The sequence below is a fragment of the Bactrocera latifrons genome, unplaced genomic scaffold (assembly GCF_001853355.1).
Source record: "Bactrocera latifrons isolate USDA-ARS-PBARC rearing strain unplaced genomic scaffold, ASM185335v1 scaffold_432, whole genome shotgun sequence".
Lineage (NCBI taxonomy): Eukaryota > Metazoa > Arthropoda > Insecta > Diptera > Tephritidae > Bactrocera > Bactrocera latifrons.
The window spans coordinates 24,275-41,201 of NW_017537082.1; the positions used below are offsets into that span (position 1 = coordinate 24,275).

Here is a 16,927-nt window from a genome sequence, read left to right on the forward strand (position 1 = left end):
GTTTGTTCGTCGAGAGAGGATTTTACTTCTCAATTGAATACTCAGTCCGAAGCAGGACCTGTTAACAAGAATTGTTCTGCGTTGTTTTTCGAGGCTGACGTTGTTGTTGGCGTTAATGCTGGTAGCAAGATAGACGAAATTATCTACGRCTTCTTAGTTATGACTGACTTGAGAGCCAAGTCGCGAGTGCGACGACTGTTTGTTTGATGACAGGAGATATTTCGTCCTGTCCGCATTCACTATCATACCAATTTACCTTCTTTTAATAGTCAAGAGAAAGCAGAACAAACGACGCGATTGTTGAGGCCATTAATATCAATATCTTCAGCGTACGCCAGTAGCTATACACTCTTAAAGAAGGTGGTACCTTCTCTATTTAGTTCGTCTTGTATGAAACCTCTTTTGGTATCGAACGGCTCGGAAATGCTCTTAACGATCCTGACGGAGCTTTTGATATTGTTCAACGTCATTTTACACAGCGGTATTAGTTTTTCGGCGATACCAAATTCATGCTGAAGAGGTGGCGTCTGTCGATTCTTTTTTCACCGGTTTCCAAGATTTGGCGCATSGTGAATATCTGGTCGGTTGTTGATTTTCCAGGTCTGAAGCCACACTGATAACGTCCAATCAGTTTGTTGACGGTGCGCTTTAATCTTTCACACAATACGCTCAATGGAACCTTATATCAGCTGTTGAGGAGGCTTATCCCACGGTAGTTCTCGCAGATAGTGGGGTCTTCCTTTTTATAAATTGGACAGAGCACACCAAGAACATTCGCAAAAGAATATTAATAAAAGAACTTGATTTTAATCTTACAGCTTGTACGACATCTATACGCCTCGTGATCCTATATGAATTGTGTATTCGAATATTATAGCATTGCCTTGGAGAATAATCCATGCCAAATTTTGCGAAGAGATATCTTGTCAAATAAATTAACTTGATTTTGATTGTTCTATATGACAGCTAAATACTATAGTGGTCCGATATGGACTGTTCCGGTCAGCTTTTTAGGGAGAAAACCACGTGTGCAAATTTTCAGATCAATATCTCAAAACCGCAGAAACCAGTTCGCCGTATATACAGATAAGTATACGGACAGACGGACATAGCTAAATTAGCTCAACTCGTCACGCTGATTATTTATATATACATTATTAGGTCTTCAAAGTTTTCTTGGTGTATTCGTGGCTACTTAAACAGGTTCGAGGTATATAAAACAGCATATGATTGATGTTCTTGCACTTTATTCACGGTGTTCAAAAATCTTTTGTCGATTCTTTTATAATTTCTTTCGATGTCGATGTATAAGCATTTTGATCCAAAAGACAGCTCCCAAGAAAGATGACGTGATAAAATCCCTAAATCTCATGTGGCAGATTGTTGGTGCTCGAGAGTTGAGACCATAGACTTCTCTGAAGACCGCTCGGAGTGGATCTAAGCCCGTTCTGGCTGTCAACTCGGCGTCATTCCTTGTAATATCCGAACGTAAKAGTCACACTATGCTTAATTATTCCGTCGATTTGATGTCGAATTGCAAAAAMAGTTGCCACTATCAAATTGGTTGAATTAAGCTAGTAATCTTCAGATTACATTGACATTGATCACGTCCACAATTTTCAAGACGAGATAAAGAGTTGACCAAGTTACGTCAAGTATGTCAAGCTAAGTGGAGACTATGTGGAAAATATTTAAAACTCCATATTTTCGAACTCCCTTTTTTTTGTAGGCTATGTACTTATCGGACCGTCCTTGTATGACTTAAAAGTAAAACATATCGAAAGAACGTTGGGTGTTTGGCGACGAGGAGAAAATGAAAACAGATTTCAACAATCTTCAGGTATAGTAACAGTATATCATATAATTGCCTACTCAGTACCCCAAACAGTCAATTATAGGTTAAGTCATACGTTAACTATCTAATAGACTACTAGAAATTTCTATTCACGATTCTATTAATTTACTGAAGCCGAATTGTCAAAACCACCCGATACTCGTGTGTCCGTGTAATCGGTCATACCTTTCCGTTTCACAGTTATCGGAGTTAATTAGTAGTAACGTCTGTACTCGTTTCGGTGAAAATTCCTTCAATGTTTTGAAGTTTCGGGTAGTGGCGACTTGCTGAGTCTAGGAAAGGTGTGGTATTGTTGTTGTAACGGTTATCTAATCTCCCCTTGCGTCGTAACTACGATTTAGTTGTCATCGAGGTTATCTAATGTGGTATTGTATTTGTAACGGTTATCTAATCTCCCCTTGGATCGTAATTTCAATTTAGTTATCATCGAGGTTATCTAACGGTAGAACCAGGAAACGTGMTGTTTTGAAGTTGTCGAACTATATAGAGAGGGGTGATAGATGAGAGAGTTTTGCTGGGCATACAAAAAGGTAATAAAATCTTTGAATTATTCACAGTCGCGATTATGGTCGATGTGAATTGGAGAGAGTAATAGGTTCCTTGCAGAGAAGAAGTGAGAAAAGTCGGAGAGAGAAAGTCCTTTGAAGAGGAGGTGATCCGGCTAAGACCTGATGTTTCGGCGATCTAAAACATTTTCATACATATATACATATGCATATATATATGTATATATATATATGAGTAAAGCATTAATGCATTCTTACATATTTTTTTATGTTCATTTGACTTATTTTTAACTCTTGGCCCAAATTTGAGCCATAGTGGAATATTTCCATAACAAATAATATGTATGTACATACTATATCTCAGTCTTAGTTTCGAAACCGTGCGGACCCACAATAATTTCTCGCTTAACGTAGAAATTTTCGCATTCGTTATCGGCATGCCGCTTTTGTATTATTCGCCATGTTCAACCTTTCTTCCGCATAGCTGGCAACACCACAGGCGTGTTGATGGGGGAAAAAATGAAGTGTGTTACGATCAGCAGGCAAAGCAGAAAATTTTAGTGATTAAAAAGTTATTCAATTAAAAACTGGATGAAAAAATTGCGAAAATATATAAATGATAAATAACTGTAGATGAAASTTATCAGCAACTATATAATAACACAAGAAAAATACCGAAAAATTAAAAAAGTTGATCTCAAGGCGAAGGCAGTGGATTGCTCCCCCTTGCTTGTGATAAGATCTGTGCATGTTTGCTAAGCGCTTGAGAAAATCACCGAAACTTGTCAAAAATCGTCAGAAAGTGCAATCTTTACGCTAACAAAGGCTATAATTAAGTCACTGCATTACGGTATAGTAATAACAAACGTCGAAGTATTAACAGCAACACGAATGACAGAAAAATTGAAATTAAGTAAAAATGTAAACTAGAAGTAGCGCTCTGCATGCGTACGTGGAGCACATAATTGTAAAAGAAAAGAATAATAAGTGATTAATATATATTTAGCAGCCGACATCCAAACAACAGTGAGTGCATTTCTAGTCCAGCTATTGAATTAAATATACAACGAAAGAGCGGACGCTGTGTCCCAACGCAATTGCAGCACATTGCAGACCATTATAGCATATATGCAATGGAAATACATATACATCAACACTTCACAACTGATGAAAGCAATAACAACAATAACATTAATAATAACAAAAAGAATAACTTAGAGCAAACCCTAGTTGCAGCTACTACACATTCTGTGACAGCCAATAATAGCATTTTAATGCCACCTTTAGACACTAAACTTGTGGCCAACAAACAAGGATTACACACCAATAACGAGGCTAATAATATCAATATGGATGTGGACACCGCTGACGGTGAAGTGTCAGTACTGCTGGCTAACAAAAACTTTCACTACGACGCACTCTCTAACCCAGAGCAGTCATTTGAAGCCGATGTCAACTTAGACGGCAATGGCGGCGCCAAATTTGTAGCCGGTGATGAGGCAAAACAACTGCTCAGTGAGCAAACACATGCACAAGTGACATGGCTAGATAGTGAACAAATTGATGCACTGGACTTAACGACATTGGACATTGGCAATATGTTCTTTAATCGTGTCGATAGTGCGGAGATAATTTATCAAAAGAAAAAGAAGGAAATCAAAATGGTTGGGAAATATGTAATGGGTGACGTGCTGGGCGAAGGCTCATATGGCAAAGTGAAAGAGGTGCTCGATTCGGAAAATCTCTGCCGGCGTGCAGTAAAGATACTAACAAAACGAAAACTGCGACGCATTCCGAATGGAGAACAGAATGTTCAGCGTGAAATACAACTATTAAAACACCTACAGCACAAAAATGTGGTAGCGCTTTTRGATGTTTTGTACAATGAGGAAAAGCAAAAAATGTACATGATTATGGAATACTGCGTAGGCGGACTCCAGGTTTGTGTCGCAGATTTTCCATTTATTATAAATAAAAWACATGCTAATATTTAAATTTTTACCATTTTTTTTTTTAAGGAACTTGTGGATAGCGCACCCGAAAAAAAACTACCTCTATTCCAGGCACATCGCTACTTTTGCCAATTAATTAGTGGCCTGGAGTATCTTCATGGTTGTCGGATAATACATAAAGATATTAAACCCGGAAATCTATTGCTTTCAYTAGATCAAATATTAAAAATTTCCGATTTTGGCGTCGCTGAGCAATTAGATTTATTTGCTGCAGACGATACATGCACCACCGGTCAGGGATCACCTGCATTTCAACCGCCTGAAATTGCCAACGGTCATGAGTCATTCTCAGGCACCAAAGTGGATATTTGGAGCTGCGGTGTTACGCTGTGAGTACATTTGAGTTACCCGTTAAGGGGAAAATGTAAAAATGTAAATCTATAAATCTTTTATTTTTATTGTGACCTCACAGCTATAACATATGTACAGGCCAGTATCCATTCGAAGGTGATAATATTTATAGGCTATTTGAGAATATCGGACGTGGGCAATGGCAGGCACCAGATTGGTTATACAAATTAAACGCACAATTAGCAGGTCTCATATTGGGYATGCTACAAGCTGAACCAGCAAAGCGGTACTCTATACAACAAATACGCTGTGATCCGTAAGTTGTTGTTTAAATATATTATAATTTATATATGATGAATTAATAAACATTTACACTCAGCTGGTTCATTTCGGCACCAGAAGAGAAGGGCCCACCAATACCCATACCGCCACTAAAGCACGATGTTTATCGCCGTTCCACGGTACTGCCTTATTTAGATGCTTATCACTATGAAACTGAGCGTGATTTGGAAGAGGTGTACTTTACCGAGCACGATCTCAATCGTGAGTACGCGCGCTGAATAAATACAAATTCCTAAATCGCATATTTATTTAATATTTTCGCTAAACTAGGTGAACTTGCACGTCAGGCAGCCGCTGCCGCTGCCGAAATCAAAGCACAACAGCAACAAAAACTATTGGCGGCTGCAACTGCAACAGGGCCTTCAACCAGCGCTGATGCGTCTACTTCCAACAGCATTAGCAAGGAGAAAAAATCCTCCTCACTTAAAAGACGCGCCAAAAAACTAACATCATGTATATCTGTCAAGAARCTCTCCAATTGTCGACCATCGTAATAAGCCGTTATGTATTTGAGCGCACATGCGCAATGCAAGTAGTCATTGGAAATGCAAAAACAAAAAAAAAACATAGTTTTAATATTATGTAAACAAAATTAAGAATTTTCAACTCTGAACATTTCATTAGTTGTTGAATGTTAAGTCAGTTAGCCTTACATACATATGTATATGGTGCAGCTTGCAGTGCTGCGGAGAACAATTAAAAACTTCTCGCGCTGCCAAAACGCAAGCCACAATTAATTAGTCACATCTTAATTATTGGAACATAGGAACTACTACTTATCTTGGATGAAGTAATTTTTATAAATTTGTTTTGCTTTGCGTTGTTTTTYCTAGTATTTATTAAAATGAAAATTAGTTTTCGGTAAATCTGTATTAATCGCGTCCACTTTTTTGTTGTGTAATTTCTAGGTAGTACATACGTTTTATTTATTAACTTTTGTGTGAAATATACCGCTGTGTATTTTTTGGTTTTTTGTTTACTCTTTTCTTTTCGTTGTTTGTTTGTTACTTTTATATTATGTAGTTCTTTATATTTTATAATTTTTTTTCCATTTTATTTATTTTTTTATTGCATTTTTGATTTATTTTCTTTTTTGTGTTGTTTTTATTTATTAATCTTTTTTAAATTTAATTTTTTTTGTATTTTTTAAATTTTTTTCTTTTTTAGTCAATTTTTTTTTGTTCTTTTTTATTTTTTTTCGATTTTTGTTCTTTTTTATTTTTTTGTTCTTTTTTATTTTTTTGTTCTTTTTTATTTTTTTTTTTCGATTTTTCTGTTTTACGCCACTATTTTTTCACATATTTTACTGTGGAAGGAATATGTGGAAAATTATGGAATCAATCAATCAAAAATTATTTACCATATAAATATTGCGATTGCGTGTAAATTTTGCTTAATAAATCTGTATGTTAATACTCACACCTGTCATATGTGTGATGGCCTTTATCAACAAACGTTATAGCAAGATGACACTTATCTTAAGAGGCAGAATGAGTTTTTTTAATGTATTATTTTTTGTGCGCCGATAACATGTGCAATCACAAACGCAATCACATACAAGCACACGTACTTTGTAGAATATATTTTGAAAACTTTAAAATTTCAGTAGCCAAAATCCATATTTGAGAAGATACAAATAGTATATAGTATACATAAATATAAACATATAAATATACATAGAGTGCATATAAGCAAATGAAAGAATGCATACATTTCCTACCGACAATACAAAAATATTGTGTTTTCGTTTCTTAGCTGAAAAATTAAATCTTATTTGTTATGAATTACATATGTGAATGGTTGAATCGAACCAATACACSAATACAGAAAAACAAAAACAAAAGATATTTTCCATATTTTTAACACTTGAAAAAATATAAACCGTTTGTTGTAAATGAAAAGTTACTTCTTGCTTATTTTATTGCCTATATGGTATACTTATAAACGTCCAAAGTTTTATAACTCATTTAATTAATCCACTGGACCAACTTGCGGTATATGCGCCTCATTCAACTCGGGCATAATGAACATCTGGTAATAATGTTGACCCAATTTCGTCAGCTTTTTCTGCATTAAATTACGCAGTGTATCGACATATTGCGGCGGAATTTTGGACATGTGTGGATTACGCCAATGCAGCTCGTTGCTGTCGACATGGAAGAGTGCCGGTGAGGGCACGTGATCTTTTAAATAATTCCAAATACACTCTTTCAGCAACAAAGCAATCTGCGAAAAGAAATTGGAAAGTGTGAAAATAACCACAAATAATTGCTAGTGGGTGGCAAATAGACTAACCTCTGGCGGCTCAAAGTGTTTTATGATTACGTGTAGGTTGGAAAGTGGCGGCGGTAGTAACTGTCCCATTGCCAGCAACTGCAACAGTTTCTGCGTGCAAAGCATAAGTTCGTCGTTAGGATCGAAAGCTTGGAATTTGTTMACTGCAAAAATATAAAAAGCAATAGAATACTAAATTAAAGCCAATTCTTAATAAAATTACCATTTTTCGCACGCCACTGATGCAAACAGGTGGCACACATGGCGCGCAGCAGTACTGATGAAAAGCACAACGCCGGTCTATGTGCCGCTATAAAGCCCAATAATGCCCAWAGCACTGGAGATGTGGAAAATGCGCGACGTATCATCAGATCACGTTCCATTGTCACTTTAGTGAACTCTTCGTCCGGAAAGGGCAAGCCATTGTACATAACRTCCGTTGAGACCATCTCCACCAGCAATAGCGATATCATTGAGTAACCTTCGACAGAATTTTGTTTATCTGCCACCGTGCAGCAGGCATCTAGCGCTTTAAGCAACAGCGTTTGCATCTCAGCTGGACACACTTTTTGCTCCTTTGTTGCCAAATCTGGCCGCAACCCACGTCCAATCACACCCGCATGCAGCACAGTACGATTGGCGTTTGGCCCCAAGCTATGTCGTTGATTTTGTAGYAGAACCATTTCATGTTCGGGTATTTCAAGTTGATCCACTTCTGGTTCTTCATATTGACCGAATAGATAGCCATAATAGAAGAGTGCACCCTCTACCAACTCGCGTATGCAAGCAGTCCGCGCCGCCTTGCGTGCAACACATTGCCGCGTCAGCAGCAAGTACGCACGATTAACTGCAGCAGAACGGGACATTGAACCTGCAATGCGTGAAAAGTGAAAAGCGACAAGTAGCTATAGACATTTTTTTTTTAAATGTTGCTTACTTTTTTCGGTGAGCGCCAAGAAGAAGTATTTTACGCTTAAAATTGACAGTTTTAAAATCTGCAAGAAAAATATTTATTTAAACAAATATAGTGTTAACTGCAACGAATGTTTACCTCTGTGGTGCGGATCACCGTGCCTTTCAAGCCAACATCAATCGTATTRAGTAAATCTATGATAGTATGTGCTAAGATACGCCGATTGACATCTTTTTCTTCTTCTTCGCTATCGTCGGAATCGTGCAGTGGTATGCCTATGATAAGCTTTGTATCCTCATCTGAATTTTCTACATCCATTGCCTCCACTTCAGCATCAGCCGCGCCAAATTTTACTTTTTTGTTGCTACCAAACTCGTTGCCACCAACATTTTTGTTATTTTGTGCAGCTTTAATTGCCTCTGCGCTGTCTGCTTCGGCCAATTTATTCATGTGTAGAATCACTTTAGTCAGCGTAACTTCGAGAATCTGTAGAATTTTCGGTAGACAATCGTTCAGTACATTGGACAGCAGGTTTTGYTTCATATATTGAAATGAATTCTTTTTCTGCATTCTGCGCGAACGAAATTACAAGGATTCATTAGTAATTATTTTTGTTTTCKGATTGCTATGTATGTTTAATCAAACTTACTTTGTAAGCGTGTTAAGATTTTTGAATGTGTTAAGCGCCTCTGACTGGTCACTGGTTATTAAACGCGTGTGTTTGAATTGTTCCTGAAGCAGCACATCTTCCAGCACCATTTGTAAGCCGGGCTTAATGCATGGAAATTCAACTACACCACTTTGACCGCCTATTATCCGTATAACGGCACCCAAACCATTGGGATTAGTCACATAAGACTTGCGTAGTAGTTCGGATATCGTCTGATAGTAAATATGTGAATGTTGCGTAGCTGAAAAAATTTAGCATTTACTATAACGTAGCACATGAAGATATTTCAAGCTTTACATACAGACAATCAACAGGAGCCGCACGGCAGTTTGCTGTTGAAAGATATTTGCGCTTAAACAATTTTTCCAAAGCAAATATTTCGAGTCTTCCGTCGCCAGATCATTCATTAGCGGACAAACTGTAGCATTTAGTACTACTTGTTCCAAATCTTGCATGGTATATTCGAGGAAATCCTGACACCAAGTATACTGCTCGGCCATTTGTGACACAGCGATAAGCAGATAGGCACCATTCGATTTTAAACGCAATGTCAGACTGTTAAGGGATGGTTGCATTTCTGCAAACATCTTGTTGCTCATCCAAAGAGGCGTTTTCTGTATTATAGTATTGCGTAGATCATCATTATCTAAATATGTGAAAATATTTAATATTCGGTTAAATTTATAAGACAAAAGTGTAATTAATTTTTGACATATGTTTTTATTATTGATTACTTACACATTTCAAGAAACACAATCACCAAGTTTTGCAGTAATGCATCCGCATTCGTAGCCATCACCAATAGAAATGGTATGATACAGGCATCTAAACTTTTCTTTGGATTAAAACCATCTTTAAGTAGTTCAGTCAATGCTTGCTTAAGCTCCTGTTCGTGCGCAAATGATAAATAATCCAATATACCGAGTTCGGAGTTGAAATGACAACGATAATCATCAGAAAAACGTTTGAGGCTGCATTGCAAAATCTGCGATATAATGCTTAAAGGAAAGCAACCGCCCAAACGCGCTACGACCCAATCAAAACTAAGCGTGTATCGTTGAAAAGCAGCTGAAATTTTAAAGGTGAATTTAAATTTATTTGCTTATTCGAATTAAAYTGAAAAATGCATACCTAATAAAGTTTCCACGCAAGCTTCCTTTTCACTATTTGTTAGTTTACGGAAACTCAAGCTTATCAACGTAAGTAAACCACGCATTGCACCGCAATTGAGCCAATAATTACATGCAGCTACAATAGACATCTTTCTTTTGGTATATCTATCTGATAACTTTCCTACAAGGTCAAGACTCCACGAAGCTATTACAGGACCCCAAGCTGAGGGTCCTTTAACAACTAAATTTTCGAGTGCTTCTTGTACTGCGGACCAGTTACTATCCTCTATGACCGTTGGCTGTGTCGCTGCATTGTTACTTGAACTGGGACCTGCACCTTGTTTACCTTGTCGTATTGGCAGTCCAGTGGCGTAATCTACATTTGCATTAGCCAAATAATTTTGCACCGCTACTTCAGCTACTATCGAGAAATATTCTARGATAATTTCGCGTGCAGCCGGTAGGTCCTCAAGCAAGCGAAAACAACTTCGAAGCAAAGTGCTATTTGTAAGCTTCTTAGGATTGCCATTATGGTTTGTTACAGCTTGAATGAATTGTTTTAACTCCAACAAAACATGTTGTTTTAACATTTTTTAACTTTTAATCGAAAATACAGCAAATTAAAGACCGATCATAACAAAACAGTAGATAAAGGAGAATTTTGAATTAAAGATAAAGTAGGCGTTACCGTATTTCGAGAATTCCTTAAATAAACTGTAGAAAAATTTAAATTAATAATTTTTTTTTTAGTTTCATTAATATTGTTATTTTGTATTTGTTTTTTATTTAATTAGTTTTAAAAATATATTTAATAATTTAAATAATATTCAAATGTTTTACTTTGCATATGACAGGGGAGCATGTAAAACTTGTTTACAGCTTGAGACATTTTTTCACCCCAACTCAACACATGGAAAAATGTTACCGTTTGGCAGACAGCCTAACAAAAAGAAATTACGGCAACTCGAACCAATTTTACCTGCAACAGCTGATTCTGTTTGTTGTTGGGAATTCCAGAAATGGAAAATGATCAAAAGCAAAACAAACATAAAACAGAAATATAATGAACCTGTCAAAGCAATTTGTCAATGTGAAGAGGCTCAATTATTATTTGTTTACTGCTTCACAGCAAACGATTATTGGTAATTGGCTCGGTGCCAATTTGCAGCAGAATTGTGCCTATTCTAGTAAAATGTCAAAGTTTATCGAAGTACCAGTGCAAGCAGATAAGCTGTTAAAATTAATTCGTTCTACGGTAGTTCCTAAATTAAATGTGAGCGACGGCAAGGGCAATCGCCGTCACAAAGGTCAAGCTGGGCGAATTGGAGTAATTGGTGGATCCCTGGAGTATACCGGGGCTCCATATTTTTCAGCCATTAGCGCTATGCGTGTAGGTGCTGATTTAGCCCATGTATTTTGTCAACGCGATGCTGCTGTTGTTATTAAATCGTATAGCCCTGAATTAATTGTACATCCTTTATTGGATGCGGATGATGCTGTAGAACAAATTTTACCATGGTTGGAGCGGTTACACGTATTAATCATTGGTCCTGGACTGGGAAGAGATCCAAAAATACAGAAGACTGCGGTTTGCCTTATCGAACTTTGCAAACAACTGAATAAGCCTTTAGTTATTGATGCTGATGGCCTCTTCATACTCAATGGAAATATTGATTTACTAAATGGATTAAGCAACGTCATATTGACGCCAAACGTTATAGAATTCCAACGTTTATTTAGTACCGATGTCGAAGTAATAAAACATCGAATGGCACAGCTGGGAGATGGCGTAATTGTACTTGAAAAAGGTGCACAGGATAAAATTTTTATACCAAGTACCTCTGAAATTTACACACTACCATCTGGTGGTTCTGGACGTCGTTGCGGTGGACAAGGTGATTTGCTGTGCGGTTCGATTGCTACCTTTTTCCATTGGGCTTTAGAGTCTAATCAGTCAAATGCGGCCTTTATAGCAACGTTTGCGGCGAGCTACTTGGTGAAGCAATGCAATGCGGCTGGTTTTCAGAAATGGGGTCGCAGTATGGTGGCGAGTGATATGTTAAACGAAATTCATTCTGTGTTTCGCAACATTTTTGAAGAGACTTAATTTRTTTTGTTGATTTGTTTAATGAATATTTAATCACATAAACTACCACGAAGAAGTTTATGTAAATGGTTACCGAAAACACTTGTTGATTGCATTTTTAAGTTTTCTTCTTTCTCTCTCAACTWATTAAAGTTCGTAGTTGTATAGAAATCAATATTCACTCAGCGATATATCTATTTAGGAAGTTAAGATTTAAAATATATACTCTGATTTTATTGTATGAATGAAGCATTTGAAAAAGAATAAATTACCGTTGTAATAAAACAAACTAATTGAGAATACGTACGTACAAACCGTTACCACAAAAGATGGCATTCGTAAGCGGAACGAGCCAAATTTTTATTCGGTCAAGGAACTTAAAATTTAAAATATATACTCTGATATTATTGTATATTTTAACAAATATATATGTATACATAATCCAGAATTAATAAATTGCAAATGTAACAAAGAAAACTAAATAAGAATACTTATAAACCATTTCCCAATCAATTGGGGATGATAATATATCTGGGACGGACATTTTTTTGYGGCCATGGACTATTAGCTCGGAAGCTTTTCTCTTAATTACTGGAAGTGTGCTTTCTGCCGCTTTAATAACAACAAAGTACAAAATGGTCAAATATTCCCAAAGTATTAATGAAAAYTTTAATATGGAAATGTGCTTGTTTCGTAATAATTGTATTCGTAGCAAGATTCCATTTCAAATCAGTTTTCAAGACAAAAATTATTAGATAAGATAATAAATTATCATACATCGTTCAAAATAAGATGAATTAACAAAAAATCATATACATCTAGTTTTGTGAGATTTTGGCAAATAAACTACTCCACGATTTCTCAACAAATTCTATTTGCATGGCAACACTACGTTTTCCTTGTTTTTTCCCGCTTAAGCAAAGCAAAACAAATTTTTACAAATTACACATGTGAACATAGAAGCTTCAATTTTACACATCTGTCGCCAGTATTTATTTGAATTTCACAAATTGTACCCGAATTAATTAAAATTCCAAAATGACGAACACAACTAATCAACAAAGAAATGTAGAAAATGCCGGCAAAGCCAAAAACCCGTTGGAGGCTGTAGAGAATGCTTTCCAGTTTACGGCGAAGAATGGAACAGAATACAAACTTTATTGTCGCGCAAAAACTGATATGGATGCAAAAACATTGAAATGGGCTTTTAAGTTGGCGGAGCGTAATGTAGGACCTTTTTATAAGGCTTTAAAAATGGGATGGCAACCAAAGGTAAAGCAAAATGATTTGAATAAAAAATGGGCACGCTATTTAGTGGCGACAGATAAAAGCGGACAACCCGTTGCCTACACCATGTTTCGCTTTGACATGGACTATGGTAACAGCGTGCTATACTGGTGAGTTCTAGTGCTGTTATGGAATTTACAAATAAATTACATATCTTTATTGTTATAGCTATGAAATGCAGATTGAAGCAGAATCTCAACGCCAAGGACTTGGTAAGTTCATGATGAACTTACTGGAACAGTGCGCCCAACATTGGCACATGGATAAAGTTGTGCTCACAGTGTTGAAAAACAATACCAATGCCACAGCTTTCTTTAAAGCAATCGGCTACAGCTTGGATGAGACATCGCCTGACATATTAGAGAAGGCGGAATATGAGATATTAAGCAAGATATTACTATAAGTTTACCTAGAATGACAAAATAAGACACATATTTGCTAAATTTTAAATACAACATTTATTTTACAACTTTAAATATTTAACAATATCAAGAAAATACCGCACACAATTGGAACGATAGCTTAGAGTAGGCGTTTGGCTTGTTCTTCCATGTACTTAGCTACTCGAATATCTTTTGCACTGAGACCGCCAACATCATGAGTAGACAAAGTTACTTGTACTTTATTGTATACATTAAACCACTCGGGATGATGATTCAACTTTTCGGCCAGCAAAGCCACACCGGACATAAAACTGAAAGCAGCATTGAAATCACTGAACAAATATTCCTTGTATATGGCATCGCGGTTATCTACTAATGACCAACCAGCAGCCAGAAGTGGTTGAAGTAGTTCAGATCTTTCCTGCTCGGTGAGTCTTGCCTGAAGTTAGATATGTAAAAAAATAGATTTTAATCATTTATTCATACTTCTAACTGTGTGTTACGCACAGAAAAATTATCAGCATGAAATTAGGTACTTAGTGAGAAATTATTCCAAACCAGTTTACGCAAAAAGTAGTGTACACTTACATACATATATAAGGTAAATTGGCTTATAACTCTGCCTTATCGATAGTCGTAGAAAAATAATTAGTTATATTGAAGGCCTTGAAAATCAAGCACACTTACTTTCACTTGTTACCACTTTATWTAATCTCATATTGATCTCGGAATTGACCTCACGATAAGAGAAAACTTCTACGAACTTAATATGCGTAGTGACTCAAATTTTGCAAATGCTTAGAGGAAATCCATTACAATCGCTCTGCATGTAATTCACAATTTCAACAAGTGTTTTTATGTCTATATCAAATCTTYACCCCCTTACACTTTTTTACATTCATAAAGGACCGTTTGATATACTTACCATTTTTTTCTTCGCTGGCGTTTTCTGCGCAATCACCGTAGAGTATCGCCTCTCACTTTCAAATGTGTTTACTCGTACTGCTCTTAGCAGACTACTACAAAGTATTTCATTGGATTTGTTTAAAACTCGATTTAGTTATATATATAGTACGTATAGCATTTAATCGATTCAAGCTATATAAACACATACCTACACATTAAGCGGCTCTGATAGGGCTTATGCACCGATAAAATTTTACATGTATTTAGTCGCTGGAATCCATTTGTTTGTAATTGTGATATACGCAAAAATATTGTTGGCTGAATTTGTGCACAAAATTTGCTTATACTGTACATTATTGTTTTATTTTTGTGATATAAATTAAATAAACACTGCATACAATTTATTTGCCGGTCAGCTGTTTTGAGGAGTTGCCATTGTTAAGGTTAAATACCAATACAGTTGCTCTTCAACTGCAGTTGYAAATTATTTTGTGGTCGTATATTAACAAAAATTTAAATAAATATCTAAATCATTTCAAGTTTTTCTACTTATATGTTATATAGGTGTATATTTGTATGAAGAAATGTTGTAAGGTTGCATAATGATAAGAATATTGAATAGAAAGTAAGTTAAATTATTTATGACCTGCATCTTCGTAATTTTCTCCACCATTACCATAGTAATCATAGTCCAATGGTAAGCCATTTGGACCATTATGTCTTGGATGTTCGGTTGTGGTGCTCAGAGTTTTTTTGGCTGGTTCCTCTATAACTTTTGAACTAGTTGTTGTGGTTCGAAGTGGCATGGACGCACTAACCACAGCAGTTGTTTCCTCAAATTTGGGCACGTTGCTCGGTATAGTTGTTTCCCCTGTTTTCAAGACCACTCCTACAATCGTCTGTTGCTCCGTTGTGGCGGTGCTGCTGTTGACATTTGCCTCAGTTGTAGCAATGCGCCAACGTTTGCTGTAACGGCTGCGCACAAATGGCTTAGAAGTGCCATCACCAATGGAACACTCTATTGTTACAAACAAAGACAACTTTTAATTAGTTTCAAATAATATAATTGGAGGATGCGTTGTCTACCAATTGCAAGTAGGTTTATTAGTATCAGTACTCCGAGCAATATGACAGACTTCATTTTCTGCAGAATTTCACTGCGACAAAACTAAGTTCCGACGCGTTGGTTCTACTTTTATACGGATTTATTATTAAACATCCCGACATTTCTGCTTTGATCTGCTTCTGGAAAGCCATCTGGTTTCGATTTATTCGCTCTTGAAATTGCAAGTCCATTATCTCGTTAAAAAAGCGAAAGTGTGAAGATTATTTTGGATATACAGACACAGTCATGTGTGTGTTTTATTGTATGTTCTTCTGTGTTGTCTGATAATGCGGTCTTTAGGGATTCGAAAGGTTAGTGACCCCCGCCTTGATTCAAAGTAGGAAATTTTTATTGTATATTAAGCAAAAATATATACACATTCAATAATATATGGACGCTAAATTTAAAAGCTTTGGCTTTAAGTCGGTTCTAACTAACTGGTATGTAACTAGACGGTGCGGATTCGGTTTTTATTAGACAAGAATTGTCAACTCGGCGACATTCTTCAAAGTGGGAATTCTTCTGACGATACAATGACATAAATATCCACTTCGTTTTGGTTAGTTTTAGCGTATTTCTCCTATCTATTAGGTTAGTTCTAGGCTTTGATGGCGTCGGAGCGATCTGCTTGCTTTTCATCTCATAAAATTTATAAGTTCTGTACTTTATTGTTCTGTGAATAAATATAACTAGTRCATATGCATGTATACATATCTTCGATGATGCGTCAAAGTTTTGAAAAGACTTGATGAACCTGGATTTACTTCGCTTTATTGCTTGAATATTAACTACTATATGGTTAAAGCTTGAAGAGAGGGTTGATGGAGGAGTACACTGTCGGGAAYTTTCCATCTGTACCAGCCTTAGGCTTTCTGACCACTGCAGCGTCTTCCAAGCGGACAGGGCTGCCATAAAGATAGTAGTAGTAGATATACCGCTTCAAAGCGCTCCCTCTTTCAGAGACAATCCACTCCGATAGCACGACAGCGTCATTAGCCTTGGGTGCGCAGACTGTACGCTAAAGACTAGTAAAAGGATGTATAGACTCCTTATCTCTAGACTCGACTTATTTTATGATTAGACTCGTTTGGGTCCCTGGTCACAATGATATTGCAGAAAACTGTAARGCTGATGACCTTGCTGGGATAGGTACTGCGGAATGAGAACGGGTAAGACATCCGTTCG

At 36.5% G+C, this 16,927-nt stretch overlaps 6 protein-coding genes across 7 annotated transcripts; 3 read left to right on the forward strand and 3 right to left on the reverse strand.

Annotated features, from left to right (window-relative positions):
• Positions 1 to 2,863: 2,863 nt before the first annotated feature.
• On the forward strand, positions 2,864 to 5,743 carry LOC108972863 (serine/threonine-protein kinase stk11). Its single transcript, XM_018939743.1, has 5 exons — positions 2,864 to 4,301; positions 4,380 to 4,702; positions 4,786 to 4,980; positions 5,044 to 5,207; positions 5,277 to 5,743. Exons 1-5 carry the CDS (start codon positions 3,495 to 3,497, stop codon positions 5,498 to 5,500), a joined length of 1,713 nt encoding a protein of 570 aa, XP_018795288.1. The 5' UTR covers positions 2,864 to 3,494; the 3' UTR covers positions 5,501 to 5,743.
• A 1,147-nt stretch (positions 5,744 to 6,890) lies between these two features.
• On the reverse strand, positions 6,891 to 10,636 carry LOC108972867 (integrator complex subunit 5). Its single transcript, XM_018939747.1, has 9 exons — positions 9,995 to 10,636; positions 9,602 to 9,931; positions 9,165 to 9,509; positions 8,843 to 9,104; positions 8,332 to 8,764; positions 8,218 to 8,275; positions 7,504 to 8,151; positions 7,302 to 7,444; positions 6,891 to 7,232 (listed from the first exon to the last, which is right to left on the reverse strand). The coding sequence occupies exons 1-9, from the start codon at positions 10,563 to 10,565 to the stop codon at positions 6,978 to 6,980; spliced, it is 3,045 nt and encodes a 1,014-aa protein (XP_018795292.1). The 5' UTR covers positions 10,566 to 10,636; the 3' UTR covers positions 6,891 to 6,977.
• Positions 10,637 to 11,034: 398 nt separating this feature from the next.
• On the forward strand, positions 11,035 to 12,350 carry LOC108972868 (ATP-dependent (S)-NAD(P)H-hydrate dehydratase). Its single transcript, XM_018939748.1, has one exon. The coding sequence runs from the start codon at positions 11,039 to 11,041 to the stop codon at positions 12,080 to 12,082; it is 1,044 nt and encodes a 347-aa protein (XP_018795293.1). The 5' UTR covers positions 11,035 to 11,038; the 3' UTR covers positions 12,083 to 12,350.
• Positions 12,351 to 12,965: 615 nt separating this feature from the next.
• On the forward strand, positions 12,966 to 13,824 carry LOC108972869 (N-alpha-acetyltransferase 40). Its single transcript, XM_018939749.1, has 2 exons — positions 12,966 to 13,458; positions 13,517 to 13,824. The coding sequence occupies exons 1-2, from the start codon at positions 13,100 to 13,102 to the stop codon at positions 13,749 to 13,751; spliced, it is 594 nt and encodes a 197-aa protein (XP_018795294.1). The 5' UTR covers positions 12,966 to 13,099; the 3' UTR covers positions 13,752 to 13,824.
• On the reverse strand, positions 13,783 to 15,186 carry LOC108972870 (pterin-4-alpha-carbinolamine dehydratase). 2 transcript variants are annotated; one of them, XM_018939750.1, is made up of 3 exons: positions 14,846 to 15,186; positions 14,657 to 14,750; positions 13,783 to 14,170 (listed from the first exon to the last, which is right to left on the reverse strand). In XM_018939750.1, the coding sequence occupies exons 1-3, from the start codon at positions 15,031 to 15,033 to the stop codon at positions 13,871 to 13,873; spliced, it is 582 nt and encodes a 193-aa protein (XP_018795295.1). In that variant the 5' UTR covers positions 15,034 to 15,186; the 3' UTR covers positions 13,783 to 13,870. The 2 variants fall into 2 exon arrangements, with proteins under 2 accessions (XP_018795295.1, XP_018795296.1); XM_018939751.1 differs by having other exon boundaries at positions 14,657 to 14,747; positions 14,846 to 15,175.
• LOC108972871 lies at positions 15,171 to 15,799 on the reverse strand. The gene is made up of 2 exons (XM_018939752.1): positions 15,724 to 15,799; positions 15,171 to 15,655 (listed from the first exon to the last, which is right to left on the reverse strand). Exons 1-2 carry the CDS (start codon positions 15,776 to 15,778, stop codon positions 15,273 to 15,275), a joined length of 438 nt encoding a protein of 145 aa, XP_018795297.1. The 5' UTR covers positions 15,779 to 15,799; the 3' UTR covers positions 15,171 to 15,272.
• Positions 15,800 to 16,927: the final 1,128 nt, after the last annotated feature.

Coding starts and splice junctions, on each gene's coding strand:
- LOC108972868 (XM_018939748.1), top strand. CDS start 11,039: ATGAACCTGTCAAAGCAATTTGTCAATGTGAAGAGGCTCAATTATTAT.
- LOC108972869 (XM_018939749.1), top strand. CDS start 13,100: ATGACGAACACAACTAATCAACAAAGAAATGTAGAAAATGCCGGCAAA. Junction 13,459..13,516: donor GGTAACAGCGTGCTATACTG/GTGAGTTCTAGT, acceptor TTATTGTTATAG/CTATGAAATGCAGATTGAAG.
- LOC108972870 (XM_018939750.1), bottom strand. CDS start 15,033: ATGCAGTGTTTATTTAATTTATATCACAAAAATAAAACAATAATGTAC. Junction 14,751..14,845: donor CAGAGCCGCTTAATGTGTAG/GTATGTGTTTAT, acceptor AATACTTTGTAG/TAGTCTGCTAAGAGCAGTAC. Junction 14,171..14,656: donor CGCCAGCGAAGAAAAAAATG/GTAAGTATATCA, acceptor ATCTAACTTCAG/GCAAGACTCACCGAGCAGGA.
- LOC108972871 (XM_018939752.1), bottom strand. CDS start 15,778: ATGAAGTCTGTCATATTGCTCGGAGTACTGATACTAATAAACCTACTT. Junction 15,656..15,723: donor AATAAACCTACTTGCAATTG/GTAGACAACGCA, acceptor TTGTAACAATAG/AGTGTTCCATTGGTGATGGC.